This window comes from Macaca thibetana, chromosome 15, assembly GCF_024542745.1.
Source record: "Macaca thibetana thibetana isolate TM-01 chromosome 15, ASM2454274v1, whole genome shotgun sequence".
Lineage (NCBI taxonomy): Eukaryota > Metazoa > Chordata > Mammalia > Primates > Cercopithecidae > Macaca > Macaca thibetana.
Genome location: NC_065592.1, coordinates 10,153,048 through 10,177,953, shown reverse-complemented (window position 1 = coordinate 10,177,953; position 24,906 = coordinate 10,153,048). Strand labels below are relative to the sequence as shown.

The 24,906-nt window shown below is 52.7% G+C and overlaps 2 protein-coding genes across 2 annotated transcripts in view; one reads left to right on the top strand and one right to left on the bottom strand.

The window, feature by feature from the left end:
- The window catches only part of GOLGA2 (golgin A2), a 434,268-nt gene that overhangs the window by 120,975 nt on the left and 288,387 nt on the right, over positions 1-24,906 (bottom strand). The gene's annotated exons all lie outside the window — the stretch shown is intronic.
- Positions 1,071-22,689, top strand: URM1 (ubiquitin related modifier 1). Its single transcript, XM_050760495.1, has 5 exons — positions 1,071-1,197; positions 8,402-8,472; positions 19,758-19,839; positions 21,211-21,259; positions 21,615-22,689. Exons 1-5 carry the CDS (start codon positions 1,163-1,165, stop codon positions 21,681-21,683), a joined length of 306 nt encoding a protein of 101 aa, XP_050616452.1. The 5' UTR covers positions 1,071-1,162; the 3' UTR covers positions 21,684-22,689.

Here is a 24,906-nt window from a genome sequence, read left to right as displayed (position 1 = left end):
ATCCCCCCGCTTCAGCCTCCCAGAGTGCTGGGATTACAGGCCTGAGCTACCGCACCCGGCCTGCCCTGGGCTTTTGCAACTGGGCTCGTCTCTTTCCTTATTCCCCTCAAATCATCCTCCACATTGCAGCCAGAAATGATGTTTTAAAACACAATTCTAAAATGTCACTGTCTCCCAAAACCCTTCAGTAGTCTTCCACTGCTCCTAGAGACTGAAATGTTTACCTGCTTACAAGGCAGGGGTTGGCCCCTGCCCACCTTTGCAGTTCCATCTCTAGATGGATGAAAGGCTCCCTAACTTCCACTTTCCTCTCCGTTCCAGCATGTTCTCACTCAGAGCCTCTGGGCCTTTTGTCCTCCTCACTGGAATGCTCCTAGAGGTTTCTCTCCCCTCACAGCCACCTGGTTTACTCAGGCTTTAGAGCTCAGCAAGTCCAGTCTACTCCGTTTTCCTTTTGAAGTTCCTGTAACTTCGGTTCCTTTTTTGAGGTTGTACATGTCTTAGTATTAGCATGCTTATTTGGTTACAGTTAGTCTCCCCGCTAGACTGTGAGTGCCTTAAAGGCAGGAACCTTGCCCATCTCCTTTACCACTAGCACCCATCAAAATGCCTGGCACAGGGAGGCAATGAACAGCTGTTGAACGAGTGATATCCAAATCGACAGCAAAGGAAGCGGCTGGATAGCGAGTCGTCCGCTCAGGAGAGATTCTGGGTCGGAAATAAAGATCTGGGAGTCACTTATAATTCAAACCAGACGAGCGGGTGGGCTCGCCCAAGCGGTGTGTAGACTGAAGAGATTCTAACTCATGCAAGATAAGCAATTACGTGGCTCACAGTCACGTCGCAAAGATGCTGGGGGCTCTCCTCCGCCTGCTTGTGGTCCCGTACAAGGTGCTTCCCACCCTGGGTCTCTGAGCCCAGTCGGTGAAAGACGGAGGCAGATCGATTCACAGCCCCAACAGCGCCGAGGACCTTCCCCCGCCACCCCTTCCCCGAGTCCGCCACCCCTTTCCCTCCCCTCCCCTCGGTGACTTCCTCCAACAGCTGACGAAGCTGTGTCCCTGGGCACCGCCTCTTCCGTCCGCGGCGCCCGGAGACGCCCGGAAATTTGCGGGCGCGCCGGAAGTTGAGAGGAGTTTCCTGCGAGCTCGGCTTCCTCAACATGGCAGCGCCCTTGTCAGTGGAGGTGGAGTTCGGGTGAGTCACAGAGCTGGGGCACCATGGGGATAGATTGAAGTCGTCGGGCTCGGAATTCCTTTCCTTCTGCCATGGGGCCTGACACGGCCGAATCACTGGGTGTCCCAGTGCCCGCTGTGAGCTACGCCACCCGCCTAGGAGAGTCTGAGAGGCCAGTCTCCCTTAGCGATGAGGCCCCATGTCGGGAAATAGAGGCGCACATTGGGAGGGAGATGCTCTCTGTTTACCCCTTGGTGCCCTGTGCTCCATCGGAGTCGAAGGTCGTGACTCTTTGCAGGCAGCCTCTCTATCTTCTTTTCCATTCCTGTGTCGGACCAATCCCATCTGTTTGGCATCCGCATCTGAACTCCTAGAACCAAGAAGGACCACCCCTCCACCCACTGATTTCATTCTTTGGGCAGCAGTTTCTTTTCACACAGTTATTAAGGTCTTGTTTCTCGTGGGATGTAGTGGCCAGGGCGGGACTTTTTTCTTTTTCTTTCCCAAGACTTGGGGATACTAAACAGACCCGAGCCTTCTTCAGGACAGTCAGTAAACTTCTGCAGAACTTGAGTGCCTTCTGCAGAACCTGAGTCAGGTGGCGATATGGGGACAAATAAGAAATCACACTGAAGGGAACTAACACGGACAGTATAGTATACACAAGACGAAAAATGGAGAAATTGGGACACACACCAATTACCGAAGAAACACAGAGCAGGGAGGAAGTCTACTCAAGGCACTATTTTGTGCTTCCTACAAACAGGTTTATCATATGGTTTCTTTTTTTTTTTTTTTTTTTTTTTGAGGCGGAGTCTCGCTCTGTCGCCCAGGCTGGAGTGCAGTGGCGCGATCTCGGCTCACTGCAAGCTCCGCCTCCCGGGTTCCGGCCATTCTCCTGCCTCAGCCTCCCGAGTAGCTGGGACTACAGGCGCCGCCACCACGCCCGGCTAATTTTTTTGTATTTTTAGTGGAGACGGGGTTTCATTGTGTTAGCCAGGATGGTCTCGATCTCCTGACCTCGTGATCCGCCCGTCTCGGCCTCCCAAAGTGCTGGGATTACAGGCTTGAGCCACCGCGCCCCGGCCTATCATATGGTTTCAAAGCTGAGAGAAACTGCAGAGTTTAGAGAGAAGGCAAAGAAACTGACACCTTGAAAGATGGGTGGTGTACTTTCCAGAATCACTTGAAAAGAGGGAATAGGTGTGTATGTGGGTGTGTGGGTAGATAAACAAGCCAAGGTCTATGTGAAAGGCAAAGTCTGGGATGGGAATCTAAAACCTCTGCCCAGTGCCTTTCTTCTCATTGGATGCCTCCCGTTTCTTTCATGTTTTCCCTTAATTGGGTAGTTCATTCACCAGCCATTTATTAAGTGCCTACCATGTGCCAGGCAGCAAGCCAGACACTGAGGATACAAAGATAAATAGAAGTCTGTCCGTGCCCTACAGCGTTCAGCATTTCTGCCCCTTAAAGGGGGGTAAGTCTCATGACTAAGTGCATTTTAATTGATATTGTCTGGCTGCTTGGATCCAATTAGAACTGTATTGGTCTGGACTCCTCACTGTTTTGACTCACTGACCCTTGGCCAGCTACACTTCCTGAAGCCTGGGATTCTAGGAGGATCCCTTCTTCCTTAATAGGCCTCAGCAGAGCTGGAAAGAGAGAAACCACAGGCTGCTATGTTAAGATTTATCTAGGCCAGGCATGGAGGCTCATGCCTGTAATCCCAGCACTTTGGGAGGCTGAGGCAGGAGGACTACTTGAGCCCAAGAATTCGAGACCAGCCTGGGCAACATGGGGAGACTTCATCTCTACCAAAAAAAAAAAAAAAAAAAGATTTATCTATGGACAACTTGCCTTTCGTTCTCATGTGTCAGACATGGTCTTTGTTTATCAAGAATGTCTCTGCCAGGTACTGTGCTAGCTCAGTGGGGAAGTCATGTGAGGAAGACCAGACCCTTGCTCTCCAGAGCTTACACACCAGCACAGTTGCCCTTTTTCTGACCCAATCATCTCTAACTTCAGTCTCCCTTACCTCCAAGATTGGAATAATGACCCCTGGCAAGGCAGGACAACATTCCTCCACCCACCTTCTGTCACCTCCTATCACAGCACAGCGTTCCATGAAAATTGCAGCTTCTCAGGAAGCAGGAATGCCCAACATGATGCTCAACCCAGGCTCCTCTCTTTGTCCTTGTGCTGATGCATGTTTTTGCCCTGACCTTTCTTTCATTTCCTATGTATCTTAGCAGACGTGATTCACCCTTTATCCAGAACTGGAGCAAATTTGCAAAGGCGAACACGCCCATCATTTTCTCCCTTTTGTCCCTTAGTGGCCCCACTCCCACTTCAGTCCTGGAAGGGTCTCCCTCCTGAGCAGATACAGTCCTTTTGGCCCCACTAGCTCCCCCAGAGACCCTCTGGAAGGCCCTTCACACCTTCCTTCTTGTCAGTGACCAGGTCTGCCACCCTTTGTCTTCCCCCTGAACTGTTCTCAGCAGAGCATTTTCTCAGGTCACGCAGGATTCAAAGTATGTAATACAGTTGTGTTTTGTGTCCCTGTGGTCCATGTTGTAAAGGCCCAGATGTGAAATTCTCTCTGTCCCACCCCTCTTCCTCCTTCCCAAGTTGGGGAGGTGTTGGCAAAAGGAGGGAATGTCATTGAAGTCAGAGAAGAACTGGGAGAAATGGGCATTTCCTTTCTTTTAGCAGATATTTGTTGAGTGTCTACTGTGTGCCAGGCCCTATTTTAGGCAGAGCTCGCAGCCCAGCAGGTGGAGAGGAAGTACATAAACAAAATATATATGTACATGTATATGTATGTGTATATACAGAAGATTAAAAGATGAAGATACATTAGAAATGGTGAAGGCAGTTTTGAGAACATCTATACCTGTCACTGGTATCAACAAACACATCCACCAAGAATTGAGGGGTGGAAGGAAGATGGAGATATGTCAGTTGAGTTTGAATAGCAGATCTTATAAGAGAGTCTGGCCTTGGGTCTCTCCTGGGATAGAACAATCCCCTTGTCTGCCTCCCTGAATCACTCTTGAGGCTGGGCATGCACCTTCCCCCACTCCAGATGTGCTGACAGCAGAAATGCCAACCCCTCCCTTGAGGGCCAGTGAATTCAGCAGTGACAGGTCACTCTCTGAGTGAGACTGGTTCTCCCTTCATCCGCTTGTAAACGGAAAAACAGCCTCGGCCTCTGAGCCTGGCACCACCAGGTTTGGCCAGTCTTGGTTGTTTGCCTGAGTCCCAGTGCCTTCAGTTCCCATCCCTCTTCTCTGACCCCCAACTCCTGAGCCCCTTGCCTGTCACCCTCCCCCACCCCAGCTGCTGCATGTGCCAACCCCCACCCAGGAGAAAACGAGGCTCTTGGAAGGGGATAAATGGAGGCTCTGTGCGGGCTTGCAGCTGAAATGGCCCTGTGCGCGGCCACAGATGGGCCTCCTCTCCCCCTCCACATTTCTGCATCAACAAAGCGTGACCTTGTTTGGATGACAGTCGCCCCATGTTTTCCCCATGACAATGCTTGCCTTGCCTTTGCTTCCCAGTAGGCTGTCTCAGGACATCTCTGTTCCCTGAAATTGGGAAGGGTGGTGGGGTGGAGGACCTCGCATCCTTCAAAAGTCTGGTAAGGCCTTTTCAGTTAAGATCCACAAGAAGTCTGAGATGGGAATAGGGAGACCCAGAGGGAGAAGCAGCATGGGGCTCTGAAAGAGCCCTGGCGCTCATCTCAAAAGCCTCAGCTGCTGGACTTGGCTCCAGTCACCTCTGCAGTCCCCGCCTTCCCTTGTCCAGGTGCTGGGACACAGAAATGAACCAAACTCTGCCCTCAAGAGGCTTTCTGACCTTTGGGAAGTCCTGTTTTTTTTCTGACCAGTCTGCTGGTGCTAAGCAGGAATCACTTAGACTCAAATTATAATAGTTCAGCCCCTGCCTGTCTAACCTTGGACAATTTAGTTGCTTAACCTCTCTAGACTTGAGTCTACTTTTCTATCAAAGTGAGTTAATAATATCTACTTCCTCCCTTCTTCCCTGGGACTACCTGAGGATGAAATGAGATGAGGAACATCTTATAAATGGTGAGGCGATGTGAACAGTTGTTGTTAGTTGATGCCAGGCCCTGTGGACTCTCTCAGCCTCCAGCACTGTGATGTGCCCACCTGGTCAGCAGCAGGTGGCATGGGCAGGAGCATTTCAAACCGTCATCTGGCCAGAGGAAACCCTTAGATGCACAGGATCTCCAGAGTGCCTCACAGTGGCTCCTCAACATTTTTCCATATGGAAAGACTGAAGCTTAAGATTGAGTCAAGGCCAGGCATGGTGGCTCAGGCCTATAATCCCAGCACTTTGGGAGGCCGAGGCAGAAGGATTGCTTGAGCCCAGGAGTTCAAGACCAGCCTGGGCAATATAGTGAGACCTCATCTCTGTTATAAAATATTTTTTAATTATTATTAGTTTTGAGACAGGGTCTCACTCTGTCGCCCAGGCTGGAGTACAGTGGCGTGACCTTGGCTAACTGCGCCTCAACCTCCCAGGCTCAAGTGATCCTCCCACCTCGGTCTCCCAAGTAGCTGGGGCTACAGGCTTGCACCACTATGCCCAGCTAATTTTTGTATTTTTTGTAGACACAAGGTGTTGCCATGTTGCCCAGGCTGCTCTTGAACTCCTTGACTTAAGCAATCCCCCCTCCCCTCTCAGCCTCCCAAAGTGCTAGGGTTATAGATGTGAGCCACTGTGTCTGGCCCCCAAATTATTTTAATAACAGGGAAAAAAGATGGAGTCACACATCTAAGGTCTCAACCTAGGGAGAGGTGGAGCCTGGGCTTCACACTGGGGCCAGCAGCTCCAAAGGCTGTGTTCTGCACCTGTGTGGTAAGCTGCCTCTCTAGAAGGCAGAGGAGTAAAAAGAAGAAAACAAGAGTCTGCAAATTTGGGTACTTTGTTTTATTTTTTTAATAATTAGAGACAGAGCCAGGCATGATGAGTCACAACTCTAATCCCAGCACTTTGGGAGGATTGCTTGAGCCCAGGAGTTCAAGACCAGCCTGGACAACATAGGGAGACCCAGTCTCTACAAAAAATAAAAATGAAATTAGGCAGGTGTGGTGACACGTGCTTGTGGTCCCGGCTACTTGGGGACTGATGTGGGAGGTTCGCTTGAACCCAGGAGGTTGAGGTTGCAGTGAGCTGAGATCACGCTACTGCACACCAGCCTGGGTTGACAGTGAGACCTTGTCTCAAAAAATAAATAGTCCAGGCGCGGTGGCTCACACCTGTAATCCCAACACTTCGGGAGGCTGAGGCAGGTGGATCACGAGGTCAGGAGTTCAAGACCAGCCTGGCCACAATGGCAAAACCCCGTCTCCACTGAAAAAAAAATACAAAAATTAACCAGGCGTGCTGGCACGTGCATGTAATCCCAGCTACTCTGGAAGCTGAAGCAGAAGATTGCCTAAACCCAGGAGGCAGAGGTTGCAGTGAGCCAAGATCGCAGCACTGTGCTCCAGCCTGGGCGACAGAGTGAGACTCTGTCTCAATAAATAAATAAATAAAATAAAATAAAATAATAAAATGAAAATAGGCCAGGCACAGTGGCTCATGCTTGTGATTTCAGCACTTTGGGAGGCCAAGGCAGGGAGATTACTTGAGCTCAGGAGTTCAAGACCAGCCTGAACAACATGGCGAAATCCCATCTCTACAAAAAGTACAAAATTAGCTGAGTGTGATGCCATGCACCTATAGTCCCAGCTGCTTGGGGGTCTGATGTGGGAGGATTGCTTTTAAGCCTAGGAGGTCAAGGCTGCAGTGAGCTGTGATTGTGCCACTACACTCCATGCTGGGTGACAAAGCAAGACCTTGTCTCAAAAATAAATAAATAGACAATTTGCCGGGCACCTAATAATAATAATAATAATAACGTAGAGACAAGGTCTTGCTATGTCACCGAGGCTTTGTTTCACTGAGGCTCATCTCAAACTCTGGGCCTCAAGCAGTCATCTCGCCTCAGCCTCCCACAGTGCTAGGGTTAACAGGTGTGAGCCGCCACACCTAGCCGGTACTTGATTATTAGTAAAAATTATATCCTACTTTACCACATTAGAAGTCATATTTAGGAATTAGTCACTGGGTCTGGGCAGAGTGGCTTGTGCCTGTAATCCCAGTGCTTTGGGAGGCTGAAGTGGGAGGATTGCTTTAGGCCAGGAGTTTGAGATCAGCCTGGGTAACACAGCGAGACTCCATCTCTACAAAAAATTTAAAAATTAACCTGATATGGGCCGGGCTCAGTGGCTCATGCCTGTAATCCCAGCACTTTGAGAGGCCCAGGTGGGCGAATCACCTGAGGTCAAGAGTTTGAGACCAGCCTGGCCAACATGGTGAAACCCTCTCTCTAAAAATACAAAATTTAGCCGGGCATAGTGGCTCATGTCTGTAGTTCCAGCTACTCAGGAGGCTGAGGCAAAAGAATCGCTTGAACCTGGGAGGCAGAGGTTGCTATGAGCTGAGATCACACCACTGCACTCCAACCTGGACAACAGAGTGAGACTAAACAAAGTGAAATATAAATATAGGCCGGGCGCGGTGGCTCAAGCCTGTAATCCCAGCACTTTGGGAGGCCGAGGCGGGTGGATCACAAGGTCAGGAGATCGAGACCACAGTGAAACCCCGTCTCTACTAAAAATACAAAAAATTAGCCGGGCGCGGTGGTGGGCGCCTGTAGTCCCAGCTACTCAGGAGGCTGAGGCAGGAGAATGGCGGGAACCCGGGAGGCGGAGCTTGCAGTGAGCCGAGATCGCGCCACTGCACTCCAGCCTGGGCAACAGCGTGAGACTCCGTCTCAAAAAAAAAAAAAAAAAAAAAAGAAATATAAATATAAATATAAATATAAAAAGTAGCCTGATATGGTGGCATGCACCTGTAGTCCTAGCTATTTGGGAGGTTGAACAGGAAGGTCTCTTGAACCCGGGAATTCAAAGTTATAATGAGCTATGATTGCACTACTGCATTCCAGCATAGGTGACAGAGTGAGACCCTGTCTCTAAGAAAGAAAGGGGAAAAAAAAGAATTGGTCACTGCACCCAAGGTGTTTCTGCACCTTAGTCTCTGCTTCTCTCGGGCTTCATTACCAGCCCTATCCTCAGTTTTCCATCTCTGCTACCTCTTCCTATTTGCAGGAGCTCACCTAGCTGTCTTTTTCTCTGGTCCTCCTTTGCAGAGGTGGTGCGGAGCTCCTGTTTGACGGTATTAAGAAACATCAAGTCACTTTGCCTGGACAGGAGGAACCCTGTGAGTACTGGCTTTCTGAACCCCTCTCTTGGGGCCATTGAACAGGAGTTGGTCCATGGGGAACACTCAGCCTTGTTCAGGCCTGTGTTCTGTACCCGTGTGCTAAGCTGCCTCTCTAGCAGGCAGAGGAATAAAAAGAGTCTGCACGGCCGGGCCCAGTGGTTCACACCTGTAATCCCAGCACTTTGGGAGGCCAAGGTGGGCGGTGAGCACAAGGTTAGGAGTTCCAGATCAGCCTGGCCAACATGGTGAAATCCCGTCTCTATTAAAAATACAAAACTTGGCCAGGCGTGGTGGCTCACGCCTGTAATCCCAGCACTTTGGGAGGCCGAGACAGGCGGATCACGAGGTCAGGAGATCGAGACCATCCTGGCTAACACGGTGAAACCCCGTCTCTACTAAAAAATACAAAAAACTAGCCGGGCGAGGTGGCGGGCGCCTATAGTCCCAGCTACTCGGAAGGCTGAGGCAGGAGAAAGGCGTGAACCCGGGAGGCGGAGCTTGCAGTGAGCTGAGATCCGGCCACTGCACTCCAGCCTGGGTGACAGAGCGAGACTCCGTCTCAAAAAAAAAACAAAAAAACAAAACTTAGCTGGGCATGGTGGTGTGTGCATGTAATCCCAGCTACTCGGGAGGCTGAGGCAGGAGAATTACTTGAACTGGAACCCGGGAGGCGGAGGCTGCAGTGAGCCGAGATCATGCCACTGTACTCTAGCCTGGACAACAAAGTGAGACTCCATCTCAAAAACAAACAAACAAAAAAAACCAAATGCTTGTTAATCTTTCTTGAACAAATATACACTGAGCACCTCCTATGCAGCAGACCATGTGGTCATCATTGTGGAGACAGACCTGAACAAGAGCCAGTCCCAGGCCAGGTGTGGAGGCTCAGTAATCCCAGCACTTTGCCGGGCTAAGGCGGGCGGATCACTTGAGACCAGGAGTTTGAGACCAGTCTGGCCAACGTGGTGAAACCCCATCTGTACTAGAAATACAAAAAATTAGCCAGGCATAGCGGTGCGTGCTTGTAATCCCAGCTACTCGGGGCTGGGGCAGGAGAATTACTTAAACCTGGGAGGCAGAGGTTTCAGTGAGCCGAGATCGCGCCACTGCCCTCCAGCCTGGGCGGCAGAGAAAGACTCTGTCACAAAAAAAAAAAAAGCCAGTCCCTGCCTTTAAATTGGGAGGTTTTAAAGAATTAACTTGCAGATCTTTGGCCGGGTAACTGTCAGGATAGCCTAGGGGCTACGGACCAGATACGGCAGGTGTTCAGATCTTTTGTAACCTTCGCAGTGGATTCTAGCAAGGGCTCAGGGATGGGATTCCAGTCTCCACCTGTGACTGAGATACTTCTGGGGAGAAGAGGGCATCATTTATATTAAGAGACAGGAAATGAGGTTCCTGGAGGTGGGCGGTAGAAAATGGTCAAGTCAGGCCGGGCATGGTGGCTCACACCTCTAATCCCAGCACTTTGGGAGGCTGAGGCAGGCGAATCACGAGGTCAGGAGATCGAGACCATCCTGGCTAACACGATGAAACCCCGTCTCTACTAAAAAATACAAAAAACTAGCCGGGCGAGGTGGCGGGTGCCTGTAGTCCCAGCTACTCGGGAGGCTGAGGCAGGAGAATGGCGTGAACCCGAGAGACGGAGCTTGCAGTGAGCTGAGATCCGGCCACTGCACTCCAGCCTGGGTGACAGAGCAAGACTCCGTCTCAAAAAAAAAAAAAGAAAAAGAAGAAAATAGGCCAGGCGCAGTGGCTCACGCCTGTAATCCCAACACTTTGGAAGGCTGAGGTAGGAGGATTACCTGAGCCCAGGAGTTCGAGACCAGCCTGAGTAACATGGCAAAACCTGGTCTCTACAGAAAAATAAAAAATTAGCCAGGCATAGTGGCATGCACCTCTGTTCCTAGCTGTTTTAGAGGCTGATGCTGAAGGATTGCTTGAGCCCAAGAGATCGAGACTACGGTGAGCTATGATCACACCACTGTTCTTCAGCCTGGGTGCCAGAGTGAGACCCTGTCTCAAAAAAAAAAAAAAAAATCAGAATATGTATGGGGAGAAAAAAAGAAAATGGCCAAGTGAGATTTGGCAGGATTCTTCTGGAACTGGATACACATCTGCCAGTAATCAATTATTATTGCTCAGATTCACTGGCTGTCACACCTTTCTGTCCCTCCCTCAGGTTGGAGAGCAGTGGCACAGGGTGGGGTCTGTCTGCCACACTTCGAGGCTGGGGGACACTTATTAAGGAGCAGGGCACTGCCCACATTGAGCTGGGAGGGGGTATGTGGCTGGGGTTTAGTGTCAGGATTGTGTGTGCCTGGTCAAGGAAGACATGGGGTGCTAAAGGTGACTGTTGCTTAGTTTGACAGATGGCCATGCAGCCTTGGGAGGGCACACGGTGCTCTCAGAAGAGGCTTCGGAAAGATTCGGTCTCAAAGACCTTGCCTGGAAGTTTATTAAAATATCACAAGTTATTGTTTATTTCCTCTGGATTTTGTCTGACATGAAAACCCACAAATTTTCTTTTTTTTTTTTTTTTTTTTGAGATGGAGTCTCGCTCTGTCTCCTAGGCTGAAGTGCCATAGTGCAATCTCAGCGCACTGCAACCACCACCTCCTGGTTTCAAGCAATTCTCCCACCTCAGCCTCCCAAGTAGCTGGGATTACAGGCAGGCACCACCACACCTGGCTAATTTTTGTATGCTTTTTTGTTTTTTGAGACAGAGTCTTGCTCTGTCACCAGGCTGGAGTGCAGTGGTGTGATCTCAGCTCACTGCAGCCTCCGCCTCCTGGGTTCAAGCAATTTCCCTGCCTCAGCCTCCCGAGTAGCTGGGACTACAGGCGCACGCCACCACGCCCAGCTAGTTTTTTGTATTTTAGCAGAGACAGGGTTTCACCATGTTGGCCAGGATGGTCTTGATCTCCTGACCTCGTGATCTGCCCGCCTCAGCCTCCCAAAGTGCTGGGACTACAGGCACGTGCCACTAGGCCTGGCCAATTTTTGTAAGTTTTAGTAGAGACAGGTTTCCACCATGTTGGCCCGGCTGGTCTCTAACTTCTGACCTCAAGTGACCCGCCCACCATAACCTCCTAAAGCGTTGGGATTACAGGCATGAACCATTGCCTGGCCCACAGATTCTCATAATTCAAGCCCCATTTCACTCATTCTTTGACTGAGTACTCAGCAGTGTCAGATACAGTAGAAAATACTTTATTTGATGGGCACAGTGGCCAGCACTTTGGGAAGCCAAGACAGGTGAGTCGCTTGAGCCTAGGAGTTTGAGACCAGCCTGGGCAACATGGTGAAACCCCGTCTCTACAAAAAATATGAAAATTGGCCGGGCGCGGTGGCTCAAGCCTGTAATCCCAGCACTTTGGGAGGCCGAGACGGGTGGATCACGAGGTCAGGAGATCGAGACCATCCTGGCTAACACGGTGAAACCCCGGCTCTACTAAAAAATACAAAAAACTAGCCGGGCGAGGTGGCGGGCCCCTGTAGTCCCAGCTACTCCGGAGGCTGAGGCAGGAGAATGGCGTGAACCTGGGAGGCGGAGCTTGCAGTGAGCTGAGATCTGGCCACTGCACTCCAGCCTGGGTGACAGAGCGAGACTCCGTCTCAAAAAAAAAAAAAAAAAAACAAAAACAAAAAATATGAAAATTAACTGAGTATGGTGGTGCATCCCAGTAGTCCCAGCTATTTGGGAGGCTGAGGTCAGAGGATGGCTTGAGCCCAGGATGTGGAGGTTGCAGTGAGCTAGTAGCGTGCCACTGCACTCCAGCCTGGGCAACAGACCTGAGGCTGTCAGACCCTGTCTCAAAATAAGAAAGTACTTTATGGCCGGGCGCGGTGGCTCAAGCCTGTAATCCCAGCTCTTTGGGAGGCTGAGACGGGCGGATCGCAAGGTCAGAAGATTGAGACCACCCATCTCAAAAAAAAAAAAAAAAAAGAAAGAAAGTACTTTATTCTTTCATGTAGCTGGCAAATCTATGTCTAGTGCCCTCTTTGTGCCATCACTGTACTAAGTTACTGGATATTCATTAGTGAGCAAAATAGATGTGGTCCTTGCCCTTATAGAGTTAGCAATGTAATGGGAATGGAGCCAGGGAATAAACAAGTAAACAAATGAATGTATAACTGCATCATTACAACTTTTAGTAATTGGCATGAGGAGAACAAAAGAGTACTGGGATGGGACTAATATGTGGTCACCAGAGGTCTCTTTAAGGAGGTAACATACCAAGGCTGGGTGCGGTGGCTCGCACCTGTAATCCCAGCAATTTGGGAAGCCAAGGTAGGCGGATCACTTGAGGTCTGGAGTTCGAGACCAGCCAGGCCAACATGATGAAACCCTTTCTCTACTAAAACTACAAAAATAGTTGGGCATGGTGGCAGGCACCTGTAATCCTAGCTACTCGGGAGGCTGAGGCAGGAGAATCGCTTGAACCCAGGGAGCGGAGGTTGCAGTGAGTTGAGACCACACCACTGCACTGCAGCCTGGGCAACAGGAGCAAAACTCCATCTCAAAAAGAAAAAAGGCCACCAGGCATGGTGGCTCACGCCTGTAATGCCAGCACTTTGGGAGGCTGAGGTGGTCAGATCACGAGGTCAAGAGATCGAGACCATCCTGGCCAACATGGTGAAACCCTGTCTCTACTAAAAATACAAAAAATTAGCTGGGTGTGGTGGCGGGCACCTGTAGTCCCAGCTACTCAGGAGGCTGAGGCAGGAGAATCGCTTGAACCCTGGAGGTGGAGGTTGCAGTGAGCCGAGATCACGCCGCTGCACTCCAGCCTGGGGGACAGAGCAAGACTCCATCTCAAAAACAAAAAAACAAAACAAATAAAAGGTAGAAACCAAAATTTAGAGAAGTTAGGGGTCTCACCCCCAAGTCATAGTTATTTAAATAGCAGAGCTGGGATTCAGAACTAGCTTTCAGGCCACTGAATTTCAGAGTCCTGGCACTTTGCCACTAACCCCATCACCATCTAGCCCAAGAGGCTCCCTGAATCACTCTAACATCTTTTTTTTTTTTTTGGAGACAGAGTCTCGCTCTGTCGCCCAGGCTGGAGTGCAGTGACGCAAACTTGGCTCACTGTAAGCTCCACCTCCTGGGTTCACACCATTCTCCTGCCTCAGCCTCCTAAGTAGCTGGGACTACAGGCGCCTGCCACCACACCGGCTAATTTTTTGTATTTTTAGTAGAGACGGGGTTTCACCATGTTAGCCAGGATGGTCTCAATCTCCTGACCTTGTGATCTGCCTGCCTCAGCCTCCCAAAGCGCTAGGATTACAGGCGTGAGCCACTGCGCCCGGCCCCACTCTAACATCTTATATTTTCCAATTTTTACACTTTCCTTAATTTATTCATGAGTTCAACAGCTACTTATTTCAACTTTCATGATAACCTCAAGAGATAAAAGAGACCCCTAAAAGAGAAGGAGGGACCCAAGGCCTGTCCAGAGTTACCCAAGTAGGGAGGCTGGGCTGGGACTCAGATTTTTTTATCCCTCATCTTCCAGGCACTGTTCAGGGAACAGGCAGGGGCCTATCCCCACTCTGGGAAGAAAGGAGGGGAGTGGGAGGGAAGGCACAGTGGCCCACTTAGTCTTTGGTCCCTTGGCTGTGAGTCCCTACACCTGGTTCCTGTTGTGCCCAGAGGCATGGGTCACACAGCAGACCCAGGGTAACCTAGGTTGGTGACCTAGGTCACCAACAGAGCTGGTTAGCAGCTGCCAGGCCTCACCCTGGCACATGTGAGCCCAGCTGGGGGTCAGGGGCCTGGTGCTGCTAGGAGAGTCTTACCCTTCCCCCAAGTCCGTGCCCAGATATGTCATCTGGCAGCCTTCCCAGCCTAGGGGCTGCCACTTGGCCAAGCGAGTCTTGGTGGTTCCAGCAGAAATAATAGCAGCCGTAAGATTTCGGAATGTGACAAGCCTCACAAACTAGGGAACTCGTGGCTCCTAGGCCAGGGGAGAGCTTCCAAGCCAGTCAGTTTGGGAGAAGTGATGAGCAAAAGGCCTGAGGGAGTGAGACTGCGAGAGAGGAAGCCTGGCCCGCGCCGTTGCTCTTCACTTATGCCTGCCAGCCTCTTTCTTCCCCATCTGTTAGATGGGAGGTCGGGCTCGTTTTGTACATTACTGAGCTGGTTGTCTCTTTGACATCTATAAGAAGAGTTTCTTCAAGATCCAAGTATACACAATTCTGAGAAGCAGAGTGTGCTGACCCAGTAAGAAGCTATGTGAGACGAGGGATGTCTTAACAGCCATCTTGCTGAAACGGGCCAGCCAGGCACCCACCAGCTTAGGGTACTGCGGCTGTGAGAGTTGGTCTCTATGACTCAAGCATCCCTTTGACCCAAGGCCCCCTGCCCAGGCCCCAAGAGTAGACTTGGCCGCCTCACCTTTCCCTGCCTGTCTTCCTTCCCCTGCCCTGCCATTGTGCCCCCTCCGCCTGTTCCACTTGCGTTAAAGGGTGGCTGGTGAGGGAGGGTAGGAGCTGCAGGAGCTCCTGGGTGCTTTAAACTGCTTAGCATGCATTTCACAGCCTCTCTGGGGCCAGCTGTTCCTTTCTCTGCTCTCAGGGCCTGTTTGCTGATCCCCTCTCCACCTCCCTCCTCCCCACACCCCTCCCAGTCCCTGTGCAAAATTGCTTTTGAAAAGATCCACTTTCTGCTTAATTAAACAATGAGGAGGTCCCCTCGCACATCTGTAAACCTCCTTCTGCGGCCAGTTTAGCCCACAAACTGCTCCATTCTTACCCCCATTCACTTGTAAATGGCCCCTCTGATGTTCCCTCCACCCCCTCTCCTCTGTTACTCCCCCCTTGCCAGCTCTTTCTTTTCCCTTTTCAACTGAGGCCTGGGGTGGGCTCCCCGAAGAGCTCGACTTGGAGCCTGGTGGACTTGGTGGGGACAGAGGCGGTTTAACCTGTGGAAGAGAAGACTTAGGGGATCCTTTCTTCCATATCTGAAGGGCCATCCTGGGGAAGAGGGGGTACATTTGTTGGCATGGTCCCCGTGGACCATTCAGGCCCAGTGGGTGGGAATGACAGGAAGACAGATTTCTGCTTGGGAGAAAAGAGCTCTTAACAATCAGGGCCGCTGCACAGAGGAGCTGACCTCCTGTCCCTGGAGGTGTTCAAAGAGAGGCTGGATGAGGGTCAGTATCAGAGACGACTTTGAGGTTGTTCCCTTTCAGTCCCGCGAGGCTGAGGCTGACACCTTTTGGGGCTCTCCCGCAGTGGGCAGTCAGTGTCCCCCAGAGTAGGACAAGTCCACTGGGGCGAGGGATTCTGGTGGAGCTTGCGTCGGTGCTCTCCACAATGGGTATCCTCCCTTTGGCAGCAGCCTTTAGAAGGTACTGGAGCCCAGAGGATGAGGAATCTGAAGTCACTGTGGGCTTACAGCTCAGAGCAGCCATCTGTTGAGCGTGTCCTGTGTATGTGACACTGCCAGGCCTGCCATGGGCGTTGTGCCTTATGTAATCCTCAGCAGCTCTTGGCATTTGGATTATTATCCCTGCTTGTCAGAGGATGACCCTGAGGCAGCAAGGTGAAGTGATTTCCCAGCCAAGGCCGTTGAGCACACAGCACAGGTCCTCTGGCTGTAGACTCAGAACTCAACCACTCCATCATAGAGCAGCAGCTCTCATCACCTGCTCTGTCCCCGATGGGCAGGCCAGGTGCCAAGGCATCCTGCTCTGGAAACCTTGTGTTAGGTGCCCGTCTCCCTCCTCTGGTGCCGTGTGCCCAGGGGCAGCCTGGCTGCCAGCACCTCTAGCCTCAGAGTGTCATTCCTTCCACGTGGGTTGTCCTGGGAGCATTAGCCAACCCCAACATCTTGTGGGTTCAAACATCTAAAATAGAAGGAAGGTCAGTATCTAGGACCCCTCACTACTCTCCCAGTCCCCTTATTCCCTTTCCAGCTTCTGATGGGAAGATACTGGATGCCACAGAAAACCCCAGCCAGTCCCAGCACTATCTGATTCATGGTTGGTTCTGCCCTGCCCTCTAAAGCTGGGGTGCCAGACCACTGGGCAGAGTGTGCAGAAACCCAGAGAGTGCGAGGTGTGTAGGTTCTTCCTCTGGATCCTAGAGTAATTACAGCATTGATATGCAGGTTAGAGTGCTGAGAGATTTCTATATATCGTCTTATTTTATCCCCCACAATGACCCTATGAGACAATGTTAACATTCCCATTTTACAAAAAAAGGAAGCTGAGGCCGTTTTACAAAAAAAGGAAGCTGAGGCTCCAAGAATTCCTTACCCAAAGTCATAGAACTAGGAAGTGATGGAGTCCAGCTCAAAACCAGGCCTGTCTGACTCCAGGGTCCATGGTTTTAATCTCTTTCTCCCTCCCGCCTTCCCTCCCTACCTCCCCAGTTGTCCACTCAAGTAATGGTAATGGTAGTGCCATACGTTTGAGCTGGATTGTGATTCGAGTGTCACATCAGAGACACATGGAAGCACAGGCCTGGGCAGTGGGTCCTGGTTCCCAGGAAGCACATACCTAGGAGATACCGCCGAGGTTCACTAAGAGGGAGAGGCCCCTACGAGAGCAGGCCCGTTCTCAAGGCCTGGCCCCATCTCCTGCTGAGCTTCTTACCTTCTCCGTTCTGCTAACTTCAACCTGCCCATTCCATCCTGCCCCAGCCTTCCCATGTGTTATCCTTCTGCCCAGAATGCTCCCCACCCCACTCATCCTTCAGACCTGAGCTTCACTGTTTAACATCCTCAGCCAGGCCTTTCCTGATCCCAGATGAAGGAGATAGCATGTGTCACAACTAATTAATATGGTCTGTCTCCCCTGCTGGCCTCTAGCTCCATGAGGGTAGGGAGCTCTGTGTCCCTCTTGCCCACTACCATCTCGCTAGCACCTTGCACATAGTAGCTGCTCAATAAATATTTGTCTCCTGAGTGATCACATGGGATTCCAGGAGGGAGACCGCCCCTAGTAGGAGAGGGAAGACAAGAGGACACAGAGTGGGAAGGTGAAAGTGAGAGTCTCCAGCCCCCATCTATCCCAGAGTCATCCATCCCCAAGCCACCAGCCCCTGACTCTGCTTAACCCTTCCTCCTCCCCTGGGCGCCTTTGGAAGCCGACCATCTGGCTTGGAGGCTATTTGCATATTGTCTGTGCCTCAGCAAGCCTAGCAAGATGTCCCTGGGGGTGTGTTTCAGGCCAGGCCGAGTGGCCCTTGCATCCTGAGAAGGGAGCCATGAGTTCCCCCTCTCCCCACCCCCAAATCCAGGCATGGGGGAACAATACGGGTGGTGATGCGGTAGCCTCACCATGGTAACAGGCTATCAAAAATGTGGGCAGGCCTGGGTGGGGGGTGGGCAGAAGAGGGAGGGAGTGACCTCAGCAAATAGGAGCATCATGATAAATGAGCCAGCACCGGGCAGCAGACTTATCCCCCAGCTCATCCCTCTGGGACTCCATGCTGGTGCCATCGTTCAGATGACCCCACCATGACCACTAGCCCTTCCCCCACCCCCAGGCCTATCCAGAGTGGAGCAGAAGCACCTTCCCTTTGGAGGGAGCCAGGACTGTCTCCTAATTGAGTCCGGGTTCCACGCAGGCCAGGCACTGCCTAGACCCTCTCGCCGTCTCCACACACACAGGCACACCCCCGCCCGCCTGGGCTGGCTGATGGATGTGTCAGACCCCGGTGGCTCTATCGAGCGGCCACAAGATGTATGGGTTGGCGGCCCACCAGACAGTGCCAAGATGGAGGCCAAGGGGATTCAGAGCCAAGGGGAAACCTCTGAAACCCAGACCTCAGGGAGGAACCCAGCCAGGAGTCCAAGTGGGCTGCAGCTCGTTGGAGGCAGCCTTCTCCCCATCCCATGCCTACTCCAGGGACCATGAAGACTCCGGTCTGCTTTGTTTAAAAGGAGACATTAAAATGGAAAGGCGGCAGCCTCAGTCCATGGACACTTTGCCCATGGCCCTGTGCTCTGCTGGCATACGAGCCAGGCAAGTTGGCACTGAGCAAAGTGGACCATCCAGGCTGCAGGCCTGTCAGAGCGAGGGTGGCACGCATGCCAGCCAGTGTGCCTTAACTCCCTGCCCAAGGCTGGGGCTGTGTGTGTGTGCGCCACGCTGCGGGCCCGGACGGGGCAAGGCAAAGTCTCCCTGAGTCCTAGCAGCCTCTCCCTCGCCTACACTCCAGGACTCTGGACTCCAGGCAGGAAAACCAAGGCCCCACCTGGGCCTTCTCCAGCTTAGCCCTGAGCTTTGTCTCAGGCATTAGTCCAGGACAGCAGACCCCTCTGGACACTGACTCAGGATGGGGGTGGTTAACCCCAACCCCTCTGCTGGCTTCCCAGAAGCAAGTTGTCTCCCTAGGACCTTTATCCTCAAGTTGTCTAAGGGAATGAGAAGAAACTCCGCAGCCTCAGGAGAATGGCCCTGTTTCAGGGGCAGACAGTTGAGGACCATAGGCTTCGAGGTGTTTATAGAACCACATTCCTGTGTGCTGTGGCTCCATACTGCTGCCCCTAGGAAAGGAGAGGTGACCCTGGAGACAGGTGACTCTGAGCCTCCACATGACATACAGAGAGACTGGTGGCTCTCCTAGAACCACAAGGAGGCAGATCTCAGTGTTAGCTGAGCAGGAGAGGCCCCTGTCACCCGAATCTCTGGCCACCGCTGGCGTGGAGGGCTCTGGAAGCGTGGGGTGGTGGCAGGGGAGTAGAGCGGGGATTTGTCAGCATCCCTGGCTGGTGAATGATCCTTTTCTCTCTCTGCCGGAGGAAATTAACTGATGTTATCAGCTCAGCAATTGTTTTTTTCCCCTCACAAAGGGAAATATATGCAGACCCCTCCAAGAGCAAAGCCGAAGCCTTCCCATCTGGGACTGGCTGGAGAGAGAAAGGTGGAGGGGGCTCTTCAGAGTCCTCTCAGAAGTCCAGCCATGGCAGTTGGAGACTGGCTTCCAGGACTCGTGGTTAGGGGCTTGTCTCCTAACCCTTTAGATGCGACAGTCCTCCCGCCATCTGCCTGGAATCCCTCCACTCTAGGTAAATCCCATTGCCTCTTCTCCAGGACTTCAGCAGTGCCATGTGCAGCTGTCTCTGAAGATCCACCTGGCAAGTCACCGGCCTGTCCTAACCTGTTTCCTCACCTTTGGAATGTACAAGTTCATGGGCCATCACAGCCTGGTCTAAAAAAAGCCCTCTAAACCCCATGTGTATTTCCATCTGGGCCAGGCAAGGCTCTGGGGGGACAGGTGTCATTTGAGTTTGACAAGAGTTTGTTCTGTGCATTCCTCTCCAGGGGACATCCGGAACCTGCTCGTCTGGATCAAGAAGAATTTGCTAAAAGAGCGGCCAGAGTTATTCATCCAGGGAGACAGCGTGTGAGTCCCATTCCTCCCTTCCCTGAAGAGGGTGGAGGGAGGGACGGATATCTGAGCCCCCACCCTCGGGTTCAGTCCTGGCCTTCTCTGAATCCGGTTCTCCCCTTCCTCCTCCTTGACTCCTCCAGAAAATAGTCTGAGATCTATTTTCAGTTTTCTTGTTCCTAAAACCAAACTCTTGAGGATTTTTTAAATCCCAGATGAAAGGAGCCTGGTGAATTTCTCAGAAAACTTGGATTCTGCCCTCTGGTTGCCACAGACTTGCTGTGGGACCTTAGACGACTTACTTCACTTCTCTGGGCCTCAGTTACTCTCTACACAGAAAGTGCTGAGGAAAAAAATGTAGCTAGTACAACTGAAGAGCTAAATATTGTATTTTATTTCATTGTAATTTAAAGAGCCACATGTGGCTAGTAGATTACCATACGGTGCAGCACAGGTCTAGAATTCCAAGGAGTCACTGACTCTGTGCATGCACACACCCATGCACACGCACACACACTCACTGGGGACACCCCATAGAAGCCCAGAGCAGTCTCCTTGGAAAGGACCAGGTTCCAGTTGCCAAGAAGTTACTTCTAAAACAAGGCCAGTCCCCCTTGTGAAAGGTGGCCGGTGCAGTTGTGAGGCTCGCTTATTTGCCTCGAAGCATAGGTCACTGTGAGGTCCTAGGGGATCAGCCTTCCTTCAGGTCATGGTCCAGTGGTCCTGGAGGCCACCTCTAAGGCCAGCAGCGCTCCTTGGGCCATTACCAGTGGGAGCCAGGCTAAGTTGCCTGACCAAATGCTGACCTACGCTGCCTTATGCCAGGCAGGACTGCACATGAACATTGCCATGTGGCATGGCAACTGATTCAGAAGAGGCAAAACAGCCTTCTCTCCAGGATGTGCATGCAGAGACCTAAAAAAAGCTGAAGTTCTTTTCCAGGGCTAATGAGAGTAAGGTTAGACCCCTGGAAAAGTCCCACTAATGATTACCGTGACAGTGTGGCAAGAACTCCACACATACCAGCTGATTTCGTTTTCGTGTAGGCCTTGTGGGACAGACACTATCACTTATCCCATTTTCAGATGAGGAACCTGATACTCAGAAACAAAATGACCTGCCCACGGTCTGGGTGGTGGTGCTGGCTGGCATTTGCACCCATTTTCCATCTGGCTACAAAGACCATGCATGACTGTCTGACCTGGTTTCCTTCACACTCAGACCAGCCTCCCCTGGGGTCTGGGAGATCTTTAGCCAGACCCCAGGAGGAAGGCTCCCCAGCACACTCTCCTGCTCTCCTGCAGCCCAAAGCTCTCAGCCTCTCTTCCTCTGTGCTACTGCCTCCTGCTTCTCACTCCCTGCTACTCACCACTATCTTTCCCACAGGCGGCCAGGAATTCTGGTGCTGATTAACGATGCCGACTGGGAGCTACTGGTCAGTACCTCGGGTGACATCCCTCCCCCAGCCCTTGCCCTTGCTGCTTCAGTGGGAAAGCCTTGGGCCTCTCTCAGGCACATATAGAGTGGCTGGGTAATCCTCCGCCCCACTCCAGCCCCACACTGAGGCTGCTGGAGTCTCTCACTCCAGGTGAGGAAGGGATGGGTAGCTGGGGACGTGGGAGCAGCCCTCCATCCTGAAGATCTGCAGGTTGAGGTATAGGATACCCATTTTTCTGGTACAGTCTGTCTCTTCCAGAGCAGCCAGTCCTCAGCCCCTGCTCTCCCAACTCCTGGGGTGGAACTGGGAAGGTAGCCCTGAGGGTGTCCCACTCCCCTCTGTCCCGCACCAGGGTGAGCTGGACTATCAGCTTCAGGACCAGGACAGCGTCCTCTTCATCTCCACTCTGCACGGCGGCTGAGGGCCCTTCTCTGGGCCTGGGCACCCTTAGAGGGGAGAACGAAGCAATCAGACATCCCCTTGGGCCCTGCTTCCAGGTCTCCCTGTCCCCCTTGCCTGTCTTCTTCCCTGCTCTGTCCCCCAAGCTCCCTCCAGGCAGGGAAAAGAGGCCAGGTGCTAAAAATGAGCCTTTCTCAAGCACGTGAGCAGGGGAAGGCAGACAGGCACCAGAGCCCAGCACTCCCTTTTCCAGCAGCTGTGATGGGGGAGGGTGCCCCTCTGGTTTGTCAAGAGTGGAAGGAGGCTCTGTGGCCAGGTGACCTGGCTGCCTTCCACTCCTTGTACCTCAGTCTAAATATGGAGTGGCCGTTGACAAGGTGCTCCAGCCCCAGAGCCAGCATCTTCATGGGGAAGATGAATGGACCTGAGTAGCTGAAGGAAGGCCCCTCCCTACCCAAAGATTGGAGGCTTCTCAGCCTCAATTTCCCTGTCTGGACAGCTGAGGGCTCTGCCTGTCCCCCACTGCTATCAGTATGGAACCCCAGCTGGGGTCCCCTATTCAGTGCTGACTCCCCCCAGCCAGCAGCTGCTCCTCCAGCCACACCCCTCCTTCTGCTCCCCCCACCCCTAGCCCTTGACCCTGGCTGGCCTACCCCCCTCCACAGGCCACCAGATGGGCTCCTGAGACCCTCCCTAGGCTGCTTACAGCTCATTCTGCTGGGGGTAGAGATGAGGGGAGGGAGTAAGTTAAACCTTGGAGTAGCAAGTAGAAGCCTGGGGGGGATCTGTGTGCCTCAGTTTCCTCCTCTACAACTGAATATTTATAGTGGCTGAAAACTGGGGAGATACCTGATGGTGCAGATGTCCATTTTCTCTCCCTTCCCACCTCCTGCAGGAAGCAGGAGGGGGCAGGCCGCACCTGGTAGGCAGAGTGGTTTGCTCCCCCTCACCTTCCCTTCTGGAAGTCTTGGGGCCTCAGTGCTTGCAACAGCCGGCCTTGTGCAAATAAAAGACTAGGTTGTTTACTAGCCTTGCTTGGAGCTTCATCCTTGGAAACAGGTGGCACCTCATATCCCCCCAACCATGGTCTGTGATACAACCTCTCCATCCTCAGCCTAGAGCCTCAGAGCTACCCTTCACCCTTCACCCAAAAGAGGGGTGGGGGTGAACACTCAGACAATCTGAGACAGGGTAGTCTAATAGAGCCATCTGGAGAAGGGGGTGGCAGAGTCAGTCTGTGCTGACCAGTCTGCGTCCCAGGACGCATCCCCACCCGTCTGTCCAAGGCTTTGTCCCACCAGCTGCAGCCAGCAGCCTCAGAACCCAGAATGGGGGTGGCATAGATAAGACTGCTGAGCCCCCTTTCTGTGGTCTTTCCTTTCCATGACCTGGAGAAAAGAGCTTTGTTTGCTGGAGGGAGACCCCCAAAAAGAATTAGGGTGCTAACATCCCATCAAAAGCGTCATCCCACCCAAAATAGTGCTTTTCATTCTATGTCAGTAATTTAAAGTGGAATTTCTCACCTCTCACCCTGTGGAGATGGAAGTGGCAAAAGGTTGTCCCAGCAGTGTTGGGGGACGGGGTGTATACATCATTCTTTTGGGGATGGATGACCTGCCGGCTGGTGGGCTTTTCTCCAGCACTACTGCAGGTAGAAGCCCTCTGGGCTTGTGTGGAGTGGGAGCAGCCGTGTTGGGACTATGGGGAGGAGCTGGTCTGGGTGCAAATTAAGGCTAGTGTTGGGGTCTGAGTGCTGTCCAGAAAGGCTGTGTGACCAACCCTCACTAGTTCCTGAGGTCAGGGTCTCCATGTTAGGGAACAAAGCAGGAGACTTGGAACAGCCCCTACCGCTGCACTTTCAGAAGGTCAGCCTGTCCCATTCTTGTAACCTGGAGGTCCCTCCCTGTCTCCACCCCACTGAGCTGCAGGAGCAGCGCATCAGTGCACCTGATTGGAACACCCCAGATTGCAGGTCCTGGAAACTGGGCGCTAGGATCCGTTTCTCTGGCTGCAAAGAGTGGGAGGCCTGATGTGGGATATCCCTTCTCCCACCACACCCCAATGAATGCTGAAGAGTAGGGCAGGAGGAGGTGCTGGGAAAACCGGGTTTTTTGGCACATGGGGGTGCAAGCACTGTGGTTGAAATTGGCCATGGCCAAGGCACTCCAGACGATTTCAGGTCATTTTTAGCCCCAGGCTGGAAAGGGGTCAGGGGACAGGTGACCTGGGCTCAGCCAGCCCCCAGCAGCTCCCAACCACCCCTCTCCCAAGCAACTCCTGGTCCCTGCTTTTGAGGAAATAAACAAATAAAACCCCGCTATCTCCGAAGATTTTTCTTTAATGAAAAGGATTCGTTTTTCCAAGTTCTATTTCCAAAGCCAAGGCGATTGCCGGGCTGGAGCGCATCGTTGGCGACGCTTGCCCGTCGGACCCTGGCAGCGGCTGGAGGAGGCTCAGCCTCTCGGTCCGTCCGGAGGGCTTGCGGGAGGGGTTGGTTGGTTTGGGATTTAGGGGTTGATTGAGGATTTGTTTTGTTTAGGTAGAGAGTATTGGGGTGATAAGTTAGAACAACTGCGAAACGAGTTAGCGGGCGCATTCGGCCGGCCTCTTTCACCCCCGACTTCCTGCGGCTTGGGCTGAGGGCGGACCACGTTCGGCCCCGCCGCTGCGTGCAGGCTTCGTTCCGGCCGAAATTTGAAAGGAGGAAAAACGACGCGATCGACTGGAGGACCCTGCCGGCCGGTACTGGTCACCCGCAGAGGAGAAGGAAGAAGGACGAGGATGCGGATGGCGGCGCTGGTGGCAGGGACCGGCGTCCCTGTGCGCGCGGGCTGGGACCGCGATCCTCGCCCTGGGGCCAGCCAGCCGCCGCCCCGAGAGGTCTCGCCCGCGCTGAGCTCCGTCCCTGCGGCCCCCGCCCCTGTTGCGCCCGGAGCTCAGCCACAGATGTCCAGCCACAATTCTCGGTTGGCCGCAGACTCGTACAAGAATTGCGTTTGGACAATCAGTGGCGAAGCCCCTGAGTTCAGGGCCCTGGTCTCCTGCGGGGTTCCGCTTCGCTCCTAAAAAGCGCCAGACCAGGACATCTCGGAGCTGCGCGTCGGACCACCTCGCAGGCGCTCAGCAGCGGCTGCCCATCTGGCGGTAAGGTGGACTAGCAAGCACGCGGATCCTGACCCTGTGCGGGGATCCCCATCGCCCCTGGCGTGGCTCCTTCGATCGCGGCCCGGAGTCCCCAGAGTGGC